Below are 25130 nucleotides of genomic sequence, written 5' to 3' on the forward strand. Positions count from 1 at the left end.
AGATGAGGGTGAGGAGGTCCTCGGAGGCAACGATGACGGCAATAGCACTGGCCAGACAAGGCACATGCGCTCGGGAGGCCCTCATAACTGCTAGATTTGTGGAGGATGAGGAAGACATGCAGTGAGGAGGTACCCTAGATCCTCACATTGCATCTGTGAATGTTTGACTCCTGACTGGCTGATGGCAGTGCACATAGCCTCTGTGATAAGGCTCCTGTCATGGAGTTGCAGTGGAGGCCTAATAGCCGCTCAATTCCAGGAGGATGATGATGACATACAGTGAGGACACTCCATAGATCTTCACATAGCCTCTGTGAATGTCTGAGTCCTGTCTGGCCAAGGGCTTGCGCTCTGTGATCAGGGTCATATCATGGAAACACAGCTGTAAAACTTTAAATACGCCTGATTCATTGTCAGTCTTCAGCACCTGATCCCTTTAGGAGCACAGCGTCACCGGTCACAGATGCTGACAAGATGGGGCCCAGCCTCACCTTAAAGGTGCTGAGAGCACACACAGAGAATGACAGAACTCTGTGTTGCCTGCCCACAACATTCTGGCAGCAATGACAAGCACCGCTGAGGTGCAGGCATCAATAATATGTCCAGGGAGTGTGAGACCGGACCATCATTTTGGTCCAAAGGCTGCACAAAGCACAGGGAAGAGGCCCTGGACCGAGACACCTGCCTTTATCTTGTGCAGGAACCAAGGTTTCACATCTGAGTGACATGAACACTGCTCAGCAGAACATAGGCAAGGAGACATTCTTGGGAGTTTAGTTACAATAGTGAACATTACGCACAAGCGATTAACATCCATGCCCAGGTTGTGCAACTACATCCTTTTAACCACCCGGTGCGGAAGGGGGTCGCGAAGGAGGACCACCTCCTCGTGAACCTGCTCCTGGGCCTGGCCAAGCTGGCCATCAACAGGTCCAGGCAGCGGGCGATCGACGGGGGAGTCCCGCCCGATTGTTTGTCCCTCTTCCGCGGCTACGTTCGCGGCCGGATGTCCCTGGAGAGGGAGCACGCGGTGTCTGCCGGCACCATCGAGGCCTTCCGTGCCCGGTGGGCACCGCGGGGACTGGGGTGTTTTGTTGACCCCTTTAATCACATCTTAGTTTGATGTTTGTAAGGTTCCTTTAAAGTTTTTCCTTGATTTTACAGCTGACCTGACTCATGGGCTGTGCTTGATTTCTCCCTTGTTTTTGTTAATTTAGTTTATTGTTTTGACTCAAAAGAGTTACATCCTTTTAACCACCCGGTGTGGAAGGGGGTCGGGAAGGAGGAAGACCTCCTCGGGAACCTGCTCCTGGGCCTGGCCAAGTTGGCCATCAACAGGTCCAGGCAGCAGGCGATCGAGGGGGGAGTCCCGCCCGATTGTTTGTCCCTCTTACGCGGCTACGTTCGCGGCCGGGTGTCCCTGAAAAGGGAGCACACGGTGTCTGCCGGCATCATCGAGGCCTTCCGTGCCTGGTGGGCACCGCGGGGACTGGGGTGGTTTGTTGACCCCTCTAATCACATCTTGGTTTGATGTTTGTAAGGTTCCTTTAAAGTTTTTCCTTGATTTTACAGCTGACCTGAATTAGGGGCTGTGCTTGATTTATCCCTTGTTATTGTTAATTTAGTTAATTGTTTTGACTAGAAAAGAGTTACATCCTTTTAACCACCCGGTGCGGAAGGGGGTCGGGAAGGAGGAGGACCTCCTCGTGAACCTGCTCCTGGGCCTGGCCAAGTTGGCCATCAACAGGTCCAGGCAGCGGGCGATCGAGGGGGGAGTCCCGCCCGATTGTTTGTCCCTCTTCCACGGCTACGTTCGCGGCCGGGTGTCCCTGGAGAGGGAGCACGCGGTATCTGCCGGCACTCTCGAGGCCTTCCGTGCCCGGGGACTGGGGTGGTTTGTTGACCCCTTTAATCACATTTTGGTTTAATGTTTGTAAGTTTCCTTTAAACTTTGTCCATGGTTTTACAGCTGACCTGACTTAGGGGCTGTGCCTGATTTATCCCTTAATGTGTTAATTTAGTTAATTGTTTTAACTCTGAAAGAGTTACATCCTTTTAACCACCCGGTGCGGAAGGGGGTCGGGAAGGAGGAGGACTCCTCGTGAACCTGCTCCTGGGCCTGGCCAGGTTGGCCATTAACAGGTCCAGGCAGCGGGCGATCGAGGGGGGAGTCCCGCCCGATTGTTTGTCCCTTTTCCGCGGCTACGTTCGCGGCCGGGTGTCTCTGGAGAGGGAGCACGCGGTGTCTGCCGGCACCATCGAGGCCTTCTGTGCCCGTTGGGCACCGCGGGGACTGGGGTGTTTTGTTGACCCCTTTAATCACATTTTGGTTTAATGTTTATAAGGTTCCTTTAAAGTTTTTCCTTGATTTTACAGCTGATCTGACTTAGGGGCTGTGCTTGATTTATCCCTTATTGTGTTAATTTAGTTTATTGTTTTAACTCTGAAAGAGTTACATCCTTTTAACCTTCCTAACCCTGCCGCTATGTCTTGGTGCTCCCTGGATATCCACAGTGGAGGTGGAGGCACCCTGCTGACTGCTACGCCCTGTCTGTGATGACCTTGGTGGGCATCCTCTGGAGGGCTGAGGCCTGGAGGGCCCCGACCTGCTTCCCAAGGCCCTGACGTCTGGCAGTGGCGCCCTCCTCAGCCTGTGGAGCTGGATTTGCTGGGGTCACAGGAAGAGGGGATTCGGATGGGCCACACACTCCTTGAGTCACCTGGATGGATGATCCTGGGGTGTGCACCTGCTGATCCTTCAATCTATTGGTGCCCAAAGTGCTCTGGCTGACTCCTTGGGAAGGCAAGATCGAGTTGCCCCACACCTCTCTCATGTACACACTGTTGTAGTCCAAGTATGGCATCAGTGATGGAGTTCAGCCTGCGCAGCACTGCAGGACCTATGTCCTGGACCAAGTCCTCCAGGGCGGCCACCATCCTACCAGTGTTGAACTTGGTGTGTCGGCATGCCGGCACTATCACCTCAGCCTGAAGGCAAACGGACTCTTCCATTGTGCCTTGCAATCTGTGGAATGCAGTGGACATCCCTTCCTGATGTTCCCGATCTTGCCTTTGCAGCTCCAGCAACTGAGACATGACCGAGTCCAGAGCCTCGTCATCTGACTCAGACTCAGCAGATTTCTGGCCTCCAGCAGTCCTTCGAATGCCGGAGACCTGAGAAGACCCTACCGCTGCCTGCTGTGGATGAGACAGTGCGATGTGCTCAGCAGATTGCAATCCTGAGGCTACTCTAAAGCCATGTCCCACCAAGGTTTGTGTCTCTGCATTGGTGCAGGGTGTGCTTGAGCGCTGTGATGGGTCTTCAATGGGTGTCTTCAGAGGCTTCTTTGGGGCCTGATTGGAGGCCCTAGATTATGGGCTATGTCAGCTGTTTCCCTGATGTGCCTGCCTATGAAATCAAGGAGAGATAATTAGTGCATGGCAGGGTACTACGGAACAGGACACATCACTCACCGTCAGCACAGTTGTCTAATGGGTGTTGCACTTCTGGATCCTCACTTGGTAGTGCACTGCTGACCTCACTGTCAACACAAGAATGGTCCAGATTTTCACTGGCCAGCTGGATTACTCTATTTAAAGTGTGTTAAAACCTTGATGTCAGGCATTCCTCCACCAGTCTGTGAGCTCTCCCTCTTTATACATGTCAGCTTGTCCTGCATGAATAGAGATGGAGAGAGTGTAAGCAGGACTCTTGCCAGGCCAGATGATAAGTACGCCTGGCATGTGTGGGTGGTGAGTGGCCCCATGGATGAGATGAGGACAATGAAGGTGTGTGGGAGAGAGTGAATGGTGATGTCCCTTGAACGAGCAATTAGTGAGGGCCCTGTGAATGTCTGATGGGTTTGTGAGTTGAGAGTAATGAGAAGAGTGACTTACCCTGGCAGAACAGAGGAGATCATTTATTCACTTTCTGCTCTGGGTGACTGTCCTCTTTTGCAGGGTCAGTTTGCACTGACCACCATTGCCACCACTTCCGATGCTGGATTGGTGATGTAGCTGCTCCTCCAGCAGCTAGAGTGGGGGTAGAGGACATCACTGTGAGCCTCCACTGCGTCTAAAAGGCACTTGAGGAACGCGTCATTAAATCGGGGGGCTGCAGTCTTCTGGTCTTTCAGGGCCATGTCTTCTTTGCAGCAATTGTGGGCTGGAAGCACTGAGAGGTGTTTGTGTGGCTACACTTTAAATATGGTACCCAGTGAGGTGATGGCATGGCAGGCGAATGACAGCCTGCCCACCATCGAAACAGCGTGTTTCCCAGGAATGTATTATTAATGAGGCAGAATTGGGATGATACGGCGTGAAAAGTCGCCACTGCGGCAGGCGGGTAAAACGTCCTTTTTTCCGCCCACAAACGCACTTAGTGCAAATCTGAGACAATTCCGCCCTCTGTATCTTTTAGTTCCAAATAGGTGTATAATATTTTTACAGTCGCTCACAAAATAGTGCTTACAATACTGGGCAAACCACTCTCATTTCTTCTTGATAGGTACCTTGATGTTAATGATTGATCATATGCAACTTAAATAGGTTTCTCAGAAAGCAAAGAATGAACAACAAAATCATATTCCTAATGTGTTATCAGTAACACCAGCAGAACTACTTTAATCCACTTCAATTTTTTTCATATCTCTGTAGTATTAAATCTGACAAATGATCAAAAATAAATCTTAATAAATTCACTATGTTGTTTCTGATATAAATAATTTAGACATTAAATCAGATGCTGAATAATACTAAACAAAGTTTCTTCTGTAATTGAACAAAACTTGAATTTGTAATCTGAACATTTTGCACCTCCTTTTGCACACAGATTTTTTATACATTTCTTTACAATCATGGATACAATGTTGTTCAATAATGCATAATAAAATGGTAATAAACATCTGTAAAGATTATGACAGGGAAGCATATTGTTGATATTGTCTTATTATTCTTAACCATTTGCCAGATTGAATTGGTTTTCACTAGAATTAAGTAAACATTCAGCATTAAACTGGTACCCAAATATTCTGTTTCTTATCTGAACTGGAAGATCTAATGTTTCCCATCATGTCATTCCTTTTCAATGGAAGATCAGAAGTTAATTGTGCTATTAAATGTGGCTGATGTGCTTTACCTTTAGATCCAGTACTTGGAAAAAATCCAACTTTCTCCATGTTGTTATTCTTCCATCCCTTAACCAGTGAAATTAACTTGCCCACTGATGTCATTATTTCAGTCTGTCCATTATGATGTGGTTTGACTGTTTTTTTTCTGGGTGGACTCTCTGAATCATCAAAACATACATCATTGCTTGAAGCATAAGAATCCTCAGCAACTTGCCTCCCTCCAACAAAAAATGTGTTTAATTTACTTTTTCTCGCTTTATGAGGTGAAAGAGTTGTACTGTAGTTTCTAGGAGCGGAACTCATGGTCATGTTTCGTGTCTGAGGAGCTGTCTTATTATCCCAGTTCCAACTGTTCATTCTGCATGGATCTACTTCAGTAATGGCACTGTTTGTATGTTCCTGGGAGACAAGAGTTAGTTAGTTTAGTCATTTTTGGCAAGAAAAATTGCACTTAAGTGCATATAGTTGTGTTGTAATGTGGAGGCATATTACAGTTCACTCATGGAGCCTGAGTTGCTGTGACAACATGCACTTGCATGTTGTAGTCTGGAGTTATGGGTAGTGATGGAAGAGGATCTGGCTTTCTTTCCATCACGTGGCTGACCAGGAATCTCTGCCACTCTTACCACCTGCCATTAACATGTGTTGGAACCATTTGCAGGTTGATGTTCAACCGGTTTGGCCATGTTAGGCACACACCTTCCTCAGCTACCTAGTCCTAGGATGGGACTTGCACCCACAGCTTCTGGCTCAGAGCAGGGACACTATCCACTGCGCCACAAGACCTCCTCATGTGCAATAATGTAGCTAAAGTAACATAACTAAACAAAGAGGTTTGGTAGTTTCAAACTGAAAAGTGAAAGTGGCTGCCTGTATCGTTACACTTTGCAACGCAATAAGTGAATGTATCTTATGTCTAAAAGCAACATTCACTGGCAGTAGAACTTAATTAATAATCTGCAATTAAAAATATCAAACAAAAACAAAAATTGCTGGAAAAGCTCAGCAGATCTGACAGCATCTGTGGAGAGAAAGACAGAGTTAACGTTTCGAGTCCATATGACTTGAAAAATGTCACTAGTTCTCAGCCAGACTGTGAGAAGAGCACTCTGTAGAATCAGTGTTCAGTCCAAAAGCTCCCCAAAAAGAACAAGATAAGAACAATGAGTTGCATATATGATGACTGGAAACTTTAATTTCATTCTAATTGACTTTGACTTTCACAAAAATAAAACATGATTGGCATAGGTTCCTAAAGTATGTAAACTGAACGTTATTAAAATTAAGACAATGCAAAGGAAGTATTTTAGCAGCAATGTAACTTAATTATTTCACAGAAGATTCATGGCTACATTTATATCTCATTTCTAGTACAGTGAAAATAATGACATTCCTCATGTCCAAGCAAAAGGGTCTTTTTATTGTTTTTCAAACAAGTGAAATATATAGTAGACAATGTCCTACTCATTAGTAGCAGATGATTTAGTAGAACACAAAATTTCAATCTAAATTGCCAAAAATATTCCTTTAAAATTGTAACACTAGTACATTAGGTTTATGTTGGCTTAGAATAAGAAATATTTTCTAACAAAATACTTCTCTGTGCCATGTAAACGGTAAATGTGAATAATTAGTAAAAACAAATGCCTGAATGGGGAGTTTTCCATATTAGTGCCAGCAGATGGCACCATTCTCAAATGGAACCTCCCCAATTCTATTACACCTCAATTTAAAGCCACATCCCAAACAAATAATGAAACTTAAAAACTAAGAGAAGTCTTGTAAGATCAGCAACTGAATAACATTGACAGGCAACAGGAAAAATAAGTAAAATGTTTTTGAGCAAGCTGTCACATTGGGAGACTTTGCTCATGCTGAAAATAAGAATTTAAACCAGTAAATGGGTTATACCTTTTGTGCAGCATGATTTAACACATTTTCCTTTTCCTCAAAACTAGTGTGTAACTCCACAGAAGAAACTGAAGTAATAGCTTCCGCAGTGACGTCAACTGTCTCTGCACTAACGGTCTCTGCCTCATTTTCTGCACACCATATTCTAAGTAAAAATAAAAATCTAACATTATTATTTTAACAAAATGTTATCCACTGGAAAACAAGATACAGTAAATGTGCTTTCTAGCTATTCGAAATGATCACTAGATTACCATTCTTCAGTATGGACACCAAAGGAATCACAGAATTGTTATAGCTCAGAAAGAGGCCATTTGGTCCAACATGTTTACACCAGCTCTCCAAATGAGCATTACACCTACTGCCATTCTCCTGCTTTCTACCCGTAACCCTGCAGATTGTTTCTTTTCAAATAATCATCTAATTACCTCTTGAATGCCTTGAATGAACCTGCCTCCATCACACTCTCAGGCAGCGCATTCCAGACACTAACCACTTGCTGCGTGAAAGTTTTTTCTCATACTGCTTTTGCTTCTTTTGCCAATTACTTTAAATCTGTGCCCTCTTGTTCTCGATCCTTTTGCGAGTGGGAACAGTTTTTCCCTATCTACTCTGTCCAGAACCCTCATGATTTTGAAAGCAAACCAGTTGCAGCTTTACAGTAATCTCCTAAGCAGCAAACATTTGTTATTAGCATTATTTGTACAGTAACTACTCTTAAGATAGTAGGTTAGTTTTTAATTCCAGATTTATTAATAAAATGCATCACTATTGACAGAATATCACATGTACGTGAGCTTGAAAGTATTGTATCAAAAGGATATAAAGTACCTGTTTATTCATGTAACAAATAATTATAATCGGAAATGTCCTTTTCATGACTGAACCAGTATAAATCCACATACTGCACTCTTATGAAACAATGCTCTAAATATGTTTTTTCAAATTGTTCTCATGATATGAATAATGCATGCAAGGCTGCATTTACTGCCCATCCTTGTCTGGCTTAAGCACTTGCTTTATAATTGACTGGTTTCCTATTACATTTCACAGGGTATTGAGTGGGCCAGAGTTTTGCCAAACCAGGTGGAAGTGAAAGGATCCCTTCCCTGAAGGATACTGATGAACCAGATGGGTTTTTATGACAGCTGGTGGCTTTCATCTCTGGTGTCAGCCCGCATATTGTCGGATTTATTGCATCATGACTTACCATGGTAGAATTTTAATTCACAATCCCTGAATTGCTAGACCAGTACCAAAACCACTGCACTACCTTACCTAGTTCTGAAACTCTATAAATTATTTTTCCTGTAAAAACATCATTATATCAATTTGAACTGATTTTAAGATAACTTGCTGCTTTTCTGTTTCAGAAAAAATGTGTTATGTTCTGTTTCCTACATTACAACACTGACTATGCTTCAATCATACTACATTACCTGTAAAGCACTTTGAGGAATCCGGCGGTCATGAAAAGTGCGATGTAAATGCAAATCTATCTTTTTTTCAGAAACCAATTACAACAACAACTTACACATATATAATGCCTTTAACATAGTAAGATGTCACAGAAGCATTAGCAGACAGAATTTGATACTGAGCCACAAAATATGGTTTCAAGCTGCATCTTTAAGGCTGGGAGAGAGGCAGAGAGACTTAGGATGAGAATGCCATAGCTTAGGGTCTGGGGCAACTGAAAGCGTGCAATCACCCACCCCTCACTCTTTGTCTGCCAATTACCTGTTGGAGTGTTAGACTAAGCAAGCATTCTGACCTCCAATCCTGCCCACCAGCTCTTGCCATCTTCACATCATTACACCATGGCCTGGTGTTTACAGTCAGCAATGATGATGGCACCTTCCAGTGACCTTAAAGAAAGCTTCCCACTAATCTCCAATGATCCTTGTGGTAAAAACTTAGATTCATAGAATGGTTACAATACAGAAGAAGGTCATTTGACCCATCATGTCAATGCTGGCTCTGTGCAAGAGCAAGTTAGTTAGTCCCACTCCCCATCCCTTTCCCTGAAGCCCTGGAAATGAAAAAGATGAAAATTTTCTACACAGCATCCCATGGAGCTCAGAGGTGTTCCTTTAATGTGCTTGCAAATATCAGATCACGTACAGCAATCAAGGCAAGACATGCCCACAAAATCTGGCAGGCGGATAGGGCAAACTCACAAATTCAGTCAAAACCAACAAGAGAAGTGAGATGTGTTTCAAATTCATTTAAAACTTATGTTAATTATAGAGAAACCTTTCAAAACTTTTATAGACGTTCAAAAACTTTTAATAAAATGACAAAGTAAAATGGACAGTTGTGAAAAGTTGAGTAAAGTCAAATTATCAGCTTTTAAAAGGTGTGCAAACTAATTAACTGATGTTAAAAAGCTATGGACCTATTTACAGAAAAAGGTGGCAGCGGAAAAGATAGACGAGAAGAAGCAGTGACACAATATTAGTGACAAAGACCTCAACACGGTCCTCAAGGGCATGGAGACGAATTGTCGGCAGCTTCTTAACAAGAAGCGTAGGATACGACGAACACTGTGTCTCCTGCCAACGCAATGTGGCCGTCTACACATGCATACTGGTCCGAGCAGATGTCACTCTGCTGCATCCAAAACCTAGGTTTGGTATGCAAGTCTCAATAGCTGCACTCTCACCACGTGTTGTCATTGGTAATTTATATTATGTAATGACTATTATAATTGATTTTCTTGCTGCTGTACTTAACTCTTAGTCTGAAGTCATTTTTAAACTGTTTAAATTTTTTAATCAAACATTTTAACATTGTAATTGTTTGCAAATTAGCAAATAGTTGTTAACTTGATTTGTATTTAAAGTCTTGCATTAAGGGCTCATGTTTATGTAAAGTTTAGCAGTAACTACTTTTCCTACACTTCAAAAGTACTTCATTGGCTGGTAGCTTTGGAACATCCTAAGATCGTGGAAGGCACCAGTTAAATGCAAGTCTTTGCTTTTCAAAGGTCTTGTGATGAGCATTTGCTACTTCAATAAATGTTCACTTATACACTTTCAATCTTGCTGTTCATTTGTGTGCCTTCCAAACGAAAGTTGCAGCTCTTCACTCTCTCATTACTGCCCAAATGCATAAGCCACCAGCTGCTCACTATGCCCTGCTCATTGCTGCATTGGCTTCCTTAGGTGGGTCATGAAGCATGATCAAAGCGACATTCATGGTGGGATCCTCTATGTCATTCTTTCCACTCGAATTTCATTTGCTAGATTAAGGGTCACGTGGAGTGACTCGAATTACTGAAGACTGGCATCGTTTTACAAAAAAGGTAATTAAGTAGTTTTAAAGAAGCTGGAAGCCTCTTGACCCTGGTGGACTCTGTTCCAGAGGGGTGAGGAAAGCAAACATAGTTGAGGGGACTCTGCTCCAGAGGGATGAGGAAAGTGGGCATAGTTGAGGGGACTCGCTCTAGAGGGGCGAGGAAAGCAGGCGTAGTTGAGGTAGTAGCACAGCATTTGAAATTGAAAGGGATACAAGAGGGACCATATCTTCCAGGAGGTGAGTCAATTTAGTTAGCTAGGATTCAGTTGCAAATGAAGCAGCTTGAATATGAAACGTGACTGAAAAAACTTGAATTGGAGGCAATAGAAACCTCTGGAGGAGGATGAGATGGATCATCCACTCAGTATTTTGGGCTGAAAATGGCTTCAAATGCCTCAGCCTTGTCTTTTGCACTGAAATGCTTGGCACCCCCATCAGTGATGTTACGACCGGGATGGGAGGAATGCTGGTATTCCCTTTCTCATTCCTTCTCTCACTCCTCCCTTTCTAACTTCTCTCTCTGGAGGTCAAGCTTACGCATTTCTAATTCTCTTTCTTTCTCTTTTTCAAGTTGTCTCATCTTTCTCTTTTGCCTCAAATTCAAGATTTCTCAGTTCTTTTTCTTGTTCAAGGTGCTTCATTTGCAACTGAATCCTAGCTAACTCGATTGACTCACCCCCTGGAGGATGTGGTCTCTCTTGTATCCCTTTCAATTTCAAATGCTACTCTATTACCTCAATTATGTAACTATGTCTTTCCTCACCCCCTGCCGTTAATTGTAACTGTAACTTATCCACCAATTCTATTAGCTTCATCTTGGTTACTTTATGTAAATCAGTCAGGGTTAAGTCTTCCATTTCTAGAAAAGTCTTAGCAACTTCCAAAACCACTTGGGTTTACCTGGTTTCTGTCCTTTGATCTTTTTTTTTAACAAATTATTATTATTCCACGTCCAAACACCTGTCATCTGCGTTTCAAATCCCACAAGAGCCCGCAATCTATGTTACGACCTGGATGGGAGCGCACAGTTGATCTAGCCCCACTACTCCACAGGTCGCACGATTAGTTTAAAAGCTTGATTCACTCACCAAAATGGCCAATCATTTACTTTCGCTATTGTTACCCAGAATAAAAGAGACTTTTAACCAGGCTTCTTTCAAAAAACAACAAACTTATTAGTTTATTATAAAACCAATCTTGTCAAATAGAAAGGTAAAGCATATTGACATATGGTATGGAATATGAAGGTATGCTAATTACTCTTTCGCGATACCTACACACATACATCCCAAAAAATAAACAAAGTAAAAATAGAGGAACTTTGCCAAAGGTTAAAAGTCAATGGTTCAAGGGAAAAGGAAAAATGCTGGAGTCCTTGAAATGGCGCCCTGGTTGTACTGTTGGTCTCTCGGTGCTGATCTGCGAAACAGTCGAATACTCTTGCACTGCTTTTCGGCAGACTTGAGGAACACCTGCAGATACTCTATTCCAGCACATAGCAACTTAGGAGCAGCTTATATTCACTTCTGGCTGTGGAAAGGCTACTGTCTTCCTTTCACAAGCAGTTGCTCCTTTCTCTTCTCAAAGCAAAACCAGAACCAACTTTTAAACAGTTTTTCCAGGCATAGTTTTTTTCAGTCATAAACTACCATGTGACCCCTTTTGTTCACAGTGCACCAAGGTCAGAAGGCTTCCAACTTCTTTAAAACTGCTTGATTACCTTTTCTTGTAATACAAAGTTTTTTTTTCCCAGGAGTAGCAATCAGAGTTGTGCCTTAACACTTCAAGGAGCAGTGTCTTTTAAAACACAAATTATTCCAGGATGTCCTTAGTCCTTGAAGATGAACTATTTCCTGTGATTAAAGTGTTCATGATATTGAGGATAGGGATATTTTTGGAGCCTCCTCCTCCAGTTAGTTGTTTAATTGTCCATCACCATTTGTGACTGGATGTGGCAGGACTGCAGAGCTTAGATCTGATCCATTGATTGTGAAATCATCTCACTCTGTTTATTGCATGCTACTTCCGCTCTTTGGCAGCTCCAGTGTTGGAGCTTTACTAGGTTGATACTTCATTTTTAGGTACGCCTGGTGCTGCTCCTGGCATGCCCTCCTGATTGAACCAGGGTTGATCCCCCAGCTTGATGGTAATGGTAGGGTGGGGGATATGTCAAGCTATGGGATTACAGATTGTGGTTGTATGCAAACCTGCTGCTGCTATCCACAGCGCCTCATGGATGCCTAGTTTTGAGTTGCTAGATCTGTTTGAAATCTATCCCATTTAGCACAGTGGCAATGCCACACAACACGCAATGTGGAGACAGGACTTCATCTCTACATGGACTGTGTGGCGGTCACTCCTACCAATACTGTCATGCACAAATGCATCTGTGACAGGTCAATTCACGAGGACAAGGTCAAATAAGTTTTTCCCTCTTGTTGGTTCAGTCACCACCTGCCAAAGACCCAGTCTAGCAGTTATGTCCTTTAGGACTCAGCCAGCTCAGTCAGTAATGGTGCTACTGAACCACTCTTGGTGATGGACATTGAAGTCCCCCACCCAGAGTACATTATGACTTTCCACCCTCAGTGCTTCCTCCAAGAGGAGTTCAACATGGAGGAGTACTAATTTATCAGCTGAGGGGGGATGATAGGTGGTAATCAGTAGGAGGTTTCCTTGCCCATGTTTGACCTGATGCCATGAGATTCCATGGGGTCTAGAGTCAATGTAGAGGACTCCCAGGGCAACTCCCTCCCAAGCATATGCAAATGTGTGCCACATCTGGGATGGTGATGGTGGTGTCTGGGGCATGGTCTGTAAAGTGTGATCCCGTGAATATGACTACGTCAGGCTGTTGCTTGATTAGTCTGTGGGACAGCTCTCCCAATTTTGGCACAAGCCCCCAGATGCTAGTGGCCCATCCAGTTTAATTTCTTTTAGGCTTTGTAGCAGCTTGATATAACTAAGTGGCTTTCTAGGCCAATTCAGAGTCAACCACATTGCTGTGGGTCTGGAGTCATATGTAGGCCAGACCAAGTAAGGCCAGCAGATTTCCATGTAGCAGATGGGCATTTTTTGTTTTACGACAATGGCTTTGCGGTCCATTAGACCAGTTTTTAAATTCCAGATTTATTAATTGCATTCAAATTCCACCAGCTGTTGAGGTGGGGTGGGACTTCAATCCGTGTCCTCAGAGTATTAGCCCGGGCCTCTGAATTACTAACCCAGTGACATTACCACTCTGCCACTGCCTTCCCTTAAAATTAAGTTTAAGCATCTAACAGGCGCAGTTTTTTGCTTTTATCATAGAAGTAGGGAAGTTTTACTGCAGCTGTACAGGGCCTTGGTGAGATCACATCTGGAAAACTGTGTTCAGTTTTGGTCTCCTTATTTGATAAGAAGATATAGGGCAGAATTTTGCCCTTGACGGGCGGGCCCACCGAGGGCAGTCAGGAAGCCAACCGCTGCCTGCGATCGGCACCACAACGCGATTTCACGCTGGTGGGCCAATTAAGGCCTACCCAGCGTGAAACAGGAGCAGCAACGCTGAGTGCTGCCTGTGCGGGTGGAGGGAGGAGGGCGAGTGGGCCTAGCGCGAACTTCGCGCATGCGTGCATGTGCGTACTTGATAATCTCCCTGAGGCACAGAACTGCCCCAGAGAGATGAAGAGATATTTTAAAAATTAAAATGTAATGAAACATGTCCCTGCTGAAGGAGGGACATGTTATTAATGAAAAATTAAAGTTTTTATTTTATTTTTATTCACTTTTGAAAGCCTCATCCCGCCTGTCAGCCTGCCGGCTCTGGCGCGCGTCCGCCAACCGAACTATTGCGCGACTGCGCATTGACATCGGAACGCTCGGCCAATGTCAACGCACCAACATTTCACGTTCGAGTGGGTTGGGTGCGCACCCGTCCGCCGAGCGAAAATTTCTGCCCATAATTGCATTGGAAGCAGTACGGAGAAGTTCACTTGACTCATTCCTGAGATGAGGGGGCTATCTTATGGAGGAAGGTTGAATAGATTGGGCCTATACTCATTGGAGTTTAGAAAAATGAGACGTGATCTTATTGAAACATATACGATCCTGAGGGGATTTGATAGGGTAGATACCGGGGGGTTGTTTCCACTTGTGGGAGATACTGGAACCGGGGACACAGTTTAAGAATAAGAGGTCTACCGTTTAAGACAGAGATAAGGAGAAGTTTCTCTTGCCCAGAAAGCCGTGGAGGCTGGGTCATTGAATTTATTTAAGACAGAGTTAGATAGATTTTCGATAGACAAGGGAGTCAAGGGTTATGGAGGGCAATGGCAAAGTGTAGTTGAGACCACAACCAGATCAGCCATGATCGTATTGAATGGCAGAGTAGGCTTGAAGAGCTGAATGACCTGTTTTCCTATGATCAAGTTCAATGTAGTGTTTGAAAAGGAGAAATGCAGAACAGCTAAACAGATTCTAGATTTAGCTTCAATGCAACAAGACATATTGCTCACAATAAAACTAGGCAAATCTGTTAATAGGTAAGGGGGGTTGTTCAAAGAAAAATGTCATGTGATACAGAAACAGTTTATGCTCCTTGGTGGCAAGAGCTCTACTTGTCACAAAACCAGCAATGGATGACTAAAGGGCAAACAGACAACATTAAACTAAAAGAAAAAGCTTACAAAAATGTAAACAATAGCACGGATCCTGGTGAATGGGAGAAAAACAAAGAACAGCAAAGGGGAATAAAACAAACAGCTATAAAAAGGGAGTATGAAGAAAAAGTTGCAAGGGAATTCAAAGTAAGCACAAATTTTTTTTTTACAAATTATTTGAAGAAAAAAAGAGGATGATCAGGTGAAATGTGAACCCCTTGAAAACTGATAAGTGATATTGTCAATGAAAAAAGATGTAGTAGAACATGTTAATTAATTACTTTCTGTCAGTATGCACACTACAGAAAGAGTAGCTGTTAAAACCATATCTTCAAGAACTATATTTTCTTTCAAAATTTGGAAGGACATTGCATAATTTGGACACTTGGGAATGGAACTGGGTTTTTTTAAAAAGGGTCATAAGTTCACCTTGGACTGTGGGCAAGCATGCCTTTTCTAAGAAATCACATGCCATCAGCTGAATGACCAGCAAAATGTTTTAAAGGCAAAGACCTTAGTGATTTACTGGATGTCACCTGACAGAGATATGTTTTGAACTTGTTTTTTGAACTCAGTTGGGAATGAACTGAGAAGGGAAAAAGCTGCCTAGCTCACGCTCTCCTTGCCTCACTTGAAACATAATATGGCTATCGATATATAGCTAGGAATCCTCATCTCAGGGAAACTTGTCTGTATTTGGAAACCCGAGAGGCTGAGAAAAGAAGGATTGATCCAGCTCTATTCTCCTTCACGCTGAAGCTCCATTGCTGAGAACCTCCAGACATCTACTGGGACTAGCAACTCATCCTCACACAAGGGAGCACCAGATCAACAGCGTCAAAATCCTGCAAACTTTATCCTTTTTATAAAGTTTTTTTCTTCAACTGCCCATCTCTGTAGAGGCCATATTTGTTTGTGTGTGTATATGTGTGTGTGCTGGGGAACTTTAAAAAGGATAAATAGTTACACTTCCAGATTACAAATTGTGTGTTAACCAGTTCTTGCAACTTGTTTTAAAAAAGAAGTTTCATTTCATAATAAATCAATCTTTCTGAGTTTATTGGAAGAAGCCTGTTAGATTCTCTTTTATTCCAACAGTATTGAAGGTAAATGATTGGCCATTGAACACTACTAATGGGCTAGATAGCTGCACAGTCCTCCCATCTAGGGAGGATCAGGGGCTTTTTGTATTCATGGGATGGGGGTTTTACTGGCTAGGCCAGCATTTATTGCCCTTGAGAACTGAGTGGCCTGCTAGGCCATTTCAGAGTCAACCACATTGTTGTAGGTCTGGAGTCACATGTAGGCCAGACCACGTAAGGACAGCAGATTTCCTTCCCTAAAGGGCAGTAGTTTTTAAGACAATTGATAATTTCATGGTCATCATTAGACTTATTCCAGGTTTTTTTTTTATTGAATTCAAATTTCACCATCTGCTGTGGTGGGATTCAAACCCAGGTCCCCAAAGCATTACCCTGGGTCCCTGGTCCATTGACAATACCACTACGCCATTGCCTCCCCTTGTGGTATTTCAAAACATGGACAACAGGTGACTGAACGCGGAATAATAATAACTGGCAAAGGATAAAAGAACAGATACCAGGTTTCTTATACATTAGTAAATCAACATGGCTTTGCAAGTTGCTAAGACTTTTCTAGAGATGGAAGATTTAATCCTGAGTGGTTTACAAAAAGTAACCAAGGCTAAGCTAACGGACTTGGCAGATGAGTTGAAGTGAGCATTAACCATAGGGGTGAGAAAAACAGACATAGTTGAGATAATAGTGCAGCATTTGAAATTAGAAGGGATACAGGAGAGACCATGTTCTCCAGGGGGTGAGTCAATTGAGTTAGCTAGGATTCGGTTGCAAATGAAGCAGCTTGAACACAAAAAATAACTTGAATTGGAGGCAAAAGAGAAATGAGAAGTAAAAAGATTTGAATTAGGAAAAGAAAGAGAAGTGAAAAGGCTTGAACTTGACCTCCAAAAATAGAAGTTAGCAAGGGAGAAAAGGAATACCAGCTTAAAAGGCTGGAATTAAAAAGAGGCCTCAGATGCTGGGAAAATTCTGATCATGAAAAAAACCAACCCCAACCCGAAGCCCAGTGGGGAGATGTTTAAATTTGTACAAGCCCTTCCAAATTTGAGGGAAGGGATGTAGAGGCATTTTTTATTTCGTCTGAGAAAGTAAGCAAATGAAGTGGCCAAAACAAACCTGGGGGTGAATTTTTCCAATGGAGCCTATCAGCTGCGCGCCGCCATTTTACACGGGCGGGCCAATTAAAGCCTGCCCAGAGCCAGGCACGGCCAATAGCACTCAGCGCTACTTGTGCGGGCGGGGGCTGCGCTCTTTCGCCCTTACGCGTGAAAGAACGCAGCAATCTCCCTGAGGCATGGAGCTGCCTCAGGGAGATTGAATGGATTATAAAACTTTTCAATAAATGAAGTAAAAATATATTTAAACATGTCCCCTCGTGTGACAGTGTCAAATGAGCTGGGACATATTTGTGAAGTATGGAAAATATATTTATTTATTTTATAAAACCTTCAGGAAATCTCATCCCGCCTGTGGATGAGGTTTCCTGAAAAACACAAAGGCCGCTTGTGCTCTTCGCCTGCCCGCCAACCTTAAGGTTGGACGGGCAGAGTTCTCAACTAGTTTAATTACTTTTTTAATGGCCTTAATAGGCTGTTGACAGTTCGGCGGGCGCGCAGTCACCTCTGGCACGTGCCCACTGAACGAAATATCAAAATGACACGCAATGATGTCGGGATGCATGCCTGACGTCATTGTGCATCACTTTATGCATCGGCGTGTCGGGCCCAGACCCGCACGCCAAAGGCAATATTCTGCCCCTTTGCTCCTACAGAGTAGGTTGGTGAGTAGAGCTCGTGAGGTTTGTGTATAACTTTCAGAAGAAGTTTCTCTAGATTATGATGTAGTAAAAAAGTCTTTCTTAGTGCGCATGAGTTGGTCCCTGAGACATACAGGCAGCAATTTTGAAACATAAGGAAACAGCCTCAGCAGACCTTAATTGAATTTGAGAGGCTAAAACAAAGTAATTTTAACCATTAGATACGGGCATTAAAGATAGATGCAACGTATGAAGATCTTCGGGAAATAATTCTCCTGGAAGAATTTAAGAATTTCCTCCAATAGTTAGAACCCAATTTGAAGACCACAGGGTTGCAACAGCTAGACAGGCAGCGGATTTAGCTGACAATTATGAACTGGCCCATAAATGCAAGCCCTTTTGCCGTTACTCCAAAAAACCCAAGAAGGATAGAAGGTGGGAAGGTGAAAGGGAGGCAAGTAGCCAGGGAAGAGAAGGGACAGCTGGGAATGCCCCAGAAACACCTCCTCAGACCAGAAAAGAAGGTGCTGAGGGTGGAAGTGATACTTGGAGGCCTTTCCATTGTAATAAGCTGGGATATGTTCGTGTAGATTGCTGGAAGTTGCGTGGGAAATCCATGGGATTTATTGGAGTACATCAGGGCGATTCAGGAAAAGGAGCCCTGACTGAAAGTACAACAGATCAAGTTATAGCGTTAACTACAACTGTGAAACTGAGTGTGAACACTGCTGTGAGTTCAGGAGAGGTGAATAAGATACATGAGAGTTATTAAGAATTTTTGTCCAGGGGAAAAGTAACCCCTTATCCCTGAAATGAGACAGCTAAACCAATAATTATACGGCAGCCACTCAAACATTTTTGCTGGGGAAAGGCATAACTTTTCCCCCAGAAATTGCATTGAAAGCCAAAATTTTAATAAATGATATTTACGGGGAGTATATAACCGTACCTTTGCACCAGGCGCGCTTGGAGTGTGTCCTAATGTCTGGGACAGTGATGGTGGGGGTTGTCCAGAAGTTACTCATAGGTAGAATTGACATACACCTGGGAAATGATTTAGCCAGAGTGAAGGTACTAGCTTCTCCCATAGTTATGGAAAGCCCAAGTGAGGTTAACAGACGGAGCAGTTACAGGAAAAGGTTCCAGGATTTTGCCTTCGTGTATGATGATCGGAGCAATGGCTAAACAAAGTCAATCATCGGAGGTCAAAGTGATACCACAAACAGATATTTGGTTAGCTAAAACTTTCTTTAATGACTTAGATAATCTGAAAGAGATGTTTAGTAAACCTTCTCTAGTTGAGGCTCAACGAGCCGATCCAGAGTTAGTTAAGATAACACAATCAGCCTGAACTGATGCTGAAGCTGAGGAAGTTCCAGAATGTTATTATATTAAAAATGGGATACTAATGAGGAAGTGGTGACCTCCTCACAGACCTGCAGATGAAGAGTGGACAGTTGTTCATTAGATAGCAGTACCACCCAAATATCGTAAAGAGATATTAAGGACACCACATGAAATTCCTATGACTGGACATATAGGGATACGGAAAACTCAAGCGGGGACAAACCAACAGTTTTACTTGTCGGGTCTTCTTAAGGACGTGGTGTAGCTTTGTACAATGTTCCATATGTGCCAGATGGTGGGAAAACCGCAAACTCTAATCAAACCGGCACCCTTAATTCCCATTCCAGTTTTTGAGGAACCATTTAGTTGTGTGTCAGTAGACTGTGTGGGACCGTTACCAAAAACAAAAGCAGGACACCAGTACATCCTTACTATTATGGATATCAAAACTCGATTTCCAGAGGCCATTCCATTAAGAACAATTATAGCTAAAGTAATAGTACTGAAGTTAACTCAAATTTTTAGTCAATATTGATTACTGATGGAGATCCAGTCGGACCAAGGTTCAAATTTTATGCCAAAAATTTTTCAAAAGATAATGAGTAATTTGGGTATAAAACAGTTAAAATCCACAACATATCATCCAAAGACACAGGGTATTTTAGAGAGGTACCATCAAACTCTCAAAACAATGATTAAGCATATGGTCATGAATATCCCCATGATTGGGACAAAGGACTGGACTTTCTTTTATTTGCTACCCGAGATTAACTGAATGAATCTACCAGTTTTAATCCTTTTTAATTTATGGACATGAGATAAGAGGTCCTCTGAAGTTAATCAAAGAAACGTTTTTAACGAAAGAGGGATGAATCCTCCAAAGTGGCTCAAGAACATCTTCACACTTCTCAAACAAAGATGAAGGACTGGGCAGATAAGCAAGCTGCGGCCCAAAATTACAACCAGGGGATGAAGTGTTAGTGTTATTATCTTTACAGTGGGAACCTCAGAAAGCATGGTTCAGTGGCCCATTGCAAGGTAATTAAAAGGGTTAGTGAAGTAAATTATTCGATAGACACCCCAGATCACAGGAAAAAGAATCGGCTGTGTCATATCAATATGTTAAAAAAGTACCATCGTAGGAAGGAGGATAAGAAGGAGCAGGCATGTCAGGTTGTAAGCACAGTGGAGGACAGTGAGATTGAGGCAGGAGACCTAGACAATTCACCAATTGAACCTCCTACTATCCAGTTAGCTGAAATATTAGAACCATAGAAATGTTACAGTGCAGAAAGAGGCCATTCAGCCCATCATGTCTGCGCCAGCCAAAAAAGAGAAAAAAGAAACTAGCCGCTTACTTTAATTCCACTTTCCAGCACCTGGTCCATAGCCTTGTAGGTTACAGCACTTCAGATGCAGATCCAGGAACCTTTTAAATGAGTTGAGAATTTCATCCTCAATCACCAACTTAGGCAGTGAATTCCAGACCCTCTGGGTGAAAAAGTTTTACTTCATGTCCCCTCTAATCCTTCTACCAATCACCTTAAATCTATGCCCCCTGGCAACTGACCCCTCAGCTAGGGGAAACAAGTCTTCCTTGTCAAACCTATTTAGGCCCCTCACAATTTTGTGCATCTCAATTAGGTCACGCCTTAGTTTCTTCTGTTCCACGAAAAACAACCCTAGCTTATTCAATCTCTCCTCATAGCAGCAGATTTCAAGCCATGGCAACATTCTTGTAAATCTCCTCTGCACTCTCTCAAGAGCAATCATGTCCTTCCTGTAATGTGGTGTACACAAAGTTCCAGCTGTGGCCTAACTAGTATTTTATACAGTTCCACCATTACATCCCTGTTTTTGTATTCAATACCTTGCCCAATGAAGGAAAGCGTTCCATATGCTTCCTTCACCACCTTGTCCTGCCACCTTCAAAGACCTGTGGACATGCACTCCAAGGTCTCTGACTTCCTCAGCCCCTCTCAATAACTTCCTGTTTTTTGAGTATTCCCTTGCTTTGTTTGCCCTCCCCAAATGCATTACCTTGCACTTTTCTGGATTGAATTCCATTTGCCACTTCTCCACCCACTCAGTCAAACCATTGATATCATTCTGGAGTCGACAGCTGTCCTCTTCACTATCAACTACATGGCCAATTTTTGTGTAATCTGCAAATTTCCCAATCATGCCTCCCACATTTTAAGTCTAAATCATTAATATGTACAACAAACAGCAAGGGCCCCAACACTGAGCCCTGTGGAAAACCACTGGAAACCGTTTGCCATTTGCAAAAAATCCTTCAACCAATACCCTTTGTTTCCTGTCACTGAGCCAATTTTGGATCCAACCTGCCATCTTCCCTTGTATTGCATGAGATCTCACTTTCCTGACTAGTCTGCCATATGGGACCTTGTCAAATTTCTTACTGAAATCTATGTAGACAACATCTACTGCACTAGCCTCATCAATCGTCCTTGTTACTTCCTCAAAAAATTCTACTAAGCTAGTAAGACACGATCTTCCCCTAACAAAACCATGCTGGCTATCCCTGATCAATCTGTGCCTTTCTAAGTGGCAGTTTATCCTTTCTCTCAGAATTGTTTCCAATCATTTGCCCACCATCGAAGTCAGACTGACCGACCTATAATTTTCTGGCCTATCCCTCGTGCCCTTTTTAAATAATGGTACAACTTTTGCGGACCTCCAATCCTCTGGAACCTCACCTGTATCTAGTAATGATTGGAAAATGATCCTCAGAGTTCTGCTATTTCCTCCCTGGCTTCCTTCAACAGCCTGGGATACAATCCATCTGGCCCTGGTGATTTATTCACCTTCAAGGATGCCAGTTCCTCCAGTACTTCCTCTCTCACTATACTTATCATATCTAATATTTCACACTCCTCCTCTTTAACTAGAATGTTTGCATCATCCCTCTCCTTAGTGAAGAGAGAGACAAAGTACTCATTGAGAACCCTGCCCACATCTTCTGCATCAACCCACAAATTACCATGTACACCATTGATAGGCCCTACCTTTTCCTTAGTTATTCTCCAGCTCTTAATATACTGGTAAAACATCTTAGGATTTTCTTTGATTTTACCTGCCAACATTTTTTCATAGCCTTTCTTTGCTTTCCTAATTTCCAAGTTTACTTCACCCCTGTACTTTCTATACTCCTCTAGGCTTTCTATAGTGTTAAGTATTTTGTGACTGTTATAAACTTGCTTTTTCTGCTTTATCTTGGCCTATATGCTTCTAGATAATCAGGGGGCTCAAGAGTTGGCAATACCACCTTTTTCTTTGTGGGGACATGTCTACACTGCAGAATCTCACCTTTGAATGTCTCCCATTGATTTGACACAGTTTTTCCTTCTAAAGCTTCATCCAGTCCATTCTCACCAGCTCACCTCTCAGCTTTGTAAAATTTATCTTCTCCCAATTTAGAACTTTTACTCCTGTTTTATCTTTGTCCTTTTCTCCTTTTCCATATTGATGCTAAATCTAACTATATTATGATTACTATCTCCAAAATGGTCACCTACTGCTACTTCATCTACTTGCCCAGCCTCATTTCGTAATACTTAATCTAAAATTGCACTCCCTCCCGTTGGGCTCGTTACGTGCCAGCTAAAAAAGTTCTCTTGAATGCAGTTCAAGAATTTTGCAACCTCTGTGCCCTTCACACTGTTCGTATTCCAATTGATATTAGGGTAGTTGAAGGCCTAACAATTACTGCCCTATTGTTTTTGCACTCAAAAATCTATCTACATATTTGCTCTTCTAACTCTGTTCCACTATTTGGGGGTCTACAGTACACTCCTAAGAGTGTGGCTGCCCCTTTTTTATTTCTGAGCTCAACCCATATGGCCTCATTGATGCTTCATTTAGTATAGAATCCCTCCTCATAGCTGTAATTGATTCTTTAACCAATAATTTTACACCCCCACCTTTTTTATCCCTCTCCATATCCTGCCTGAAAACTATATCCAGGGATGTTGAGCTGCTATTTTAGCCCCTCCTTAAGTCAAATTTCCATGATAGAATGATATCATGCTGCCATTATTAGGACAGTTAGACACCATATTTTTGTTCATAGAGGCAGGATAACGAGAAGATCTAGTGTGGTTACTTACAGAATTTAAAGGAATCTGTAGGGATAAACCAGGGTGTATAACTTTAGCCATGCATGATGTGGGTGTAGGGAAATCTTCTCCTATAAAACAACATCCTTATCATTTAAGTCCAGGTCAACAAGCTCAAGTGAAAGCAGAAATTCAATATATGTTAGAAAATTACCTAGCTGAACCTAGTCAAAGCAGTTGGAGTTCTCCCATTGCGCTAGTGCCTAAACTGGTCAACCAGTTTCTGCATAGGTTATAGAAAGGTTAATTCAGTAACAAAAACGGATTCCAACAAAATCCCTCATTTAGAAGAAAGTACTGACAGGGTTGGCAGTGCCACGTTCCTTACTAAGGTAGATTTATTGAAACTGGCAAGTACCTTTAATGTTGCGAACTAAGGAGGTATCAGCTTTTGTCACACCAAACGAGCTATACTAATGCCGAGTAATGCCATTCAGGCTAAAAAATGCTCCAGTCACTTTCCAAAGATAAATTAATCAATATGTAAGTAGTGTCCCTACCTATGTAGTTTACTTTGATGCTGTATTGATTTACAGCAACACTGGAAAGATCATTTCAAACAACTGGAAGCCCTATTTAAACAATTACAGTTGGCACATGTAGTAATAAACCTTGCCAAAATGAGTTTACAAAAGCATGAGTAACTTACCTAGGACATATCGTAGGTCAAGGACAAGCATTGCCAAGAACAGTGAAAGTACAGGCTTTGATGGAATTCCCTGTCCTTAAAACTAAACAGGAAATCATGAGATCTTTAGGAATGTGCGGCTTCTATGTAAGTTTGTGCCAAATTGTACACAATAGCTACTCCACTGATGTATTTATTGCAAAAGTGCAAAAGAAGGCAAAGGTGGTATGGTCAAGAGAGTGCCAGACAACTTTTGAAAAGTTGAAGGCTATCCTAACTAATGAACTGGTGTTGACCAACCCTAACTTCACCAAACCCTTCAAAGTGACAATCAATACTAGTGACTTGGGGGTGGGTGTGGTCGCATTGCAAGACGATGAATCAGGCATAGAGAAGCCAGTGGGGTGTTTTTCGAAAAAAATTAAATCGGCATCAAGAGATACTCTACAGTGGAAAATGAAACCCTGGGATTGTGACAGGCTCTTAAACATTTTGAGGTATACAACCATCACGACTGTAAAGAAACACCAATATATACTGACCATAATCCCTTGGCCTTTGTGGAAAAATTTGAGACTCAGAATGACAGACTGTTCCGATGGAGCTTGTTAATATAGCCTTATAACTTAAAGGTTGTTCATATTGCTGGGAAGGATAATATAATTGCTGCTGCATTATCAAGAATGTAACTTTTCCAGAATTATCTGGAAATCAAGAAAATCAGAGGAAACTGTACAGATTCTGTACTGTATAAGGAGTGCATGTTTAAGTTTGTTTTATATATTGTATATATCTCTTTCTGTACACTTTGTAAGGAAACACATATAAAAATTGGTGTTTCATTTCTTAAGGGCGGAGGCATGTTAGAACCATATCTTCAAGAACTATATTTTCTTTCAAAATTTGGAAGGACATTGCACTGTTTGGACACTTGGGGGAGAATTTTCTCCCCATCAGGCAGGCTGGGCGCACAGCCGATCGCCTCCTGCAATCAGCTGCGTGCCGCCATTTTAAGTGGGCGGGCCAATTAAGGCCCACCCAGCATGGCATGCACCCGGAAGCACTGAGCGCTCCCTGTGCAGGTGGGGGGGGAGGAGCGAGCATCAGGGCCTGCGCTCTTTCACCCATGCACGTGAAAGAGCGCAGAAATCTACCTGAGGCATGGAGCTTCCCCAGGGGG

General features: G+C 42.7%; 1 protein-coding gene across 1 annotated transcript in view; it reads right to left on the reverse strand.

The window, feature by feature from the left end:
• Nucleotides 1-5009: 5009 nt before the first annotated feature.
• Nucleotides 5010-25130, reverse strand: part of LOC144682300 (BTB/POZ domain-containing protein KCTD19-like) — a 93592-nt gene continuing 73471 nt past the window's right edge. Inside the window, exons 11-12 of the mRNA XM_078544775.1 lie at nt 7041-7185; nt 5010-5528 (exon numbers count right to left, since the gene is read on the reverse strand). Coding sequence (XP_078400901.1) covers nt 5010-5528; nt 7041-7185 — 664 coding nt within the window. The remainder of the gene's footprint in view (nt 5529-7040; nt 7186-25130) is intronic.

The sequence above is a fragment of the Cetorhinus maximus genome, chromosome 6, assembly GCF_964194155.1.
Source record: "Cetorhinus maximus chromosome 6, sCetMax3.hap1.1, whole genome shotgun sequence".
NCBI classification, from domain to species: Eukaryota; Metazoa; Chordata; class Chondrichthyes; order Lamniformes; family Cetorhinidae; genus Cetorhinus; species Cetorhinus maximus.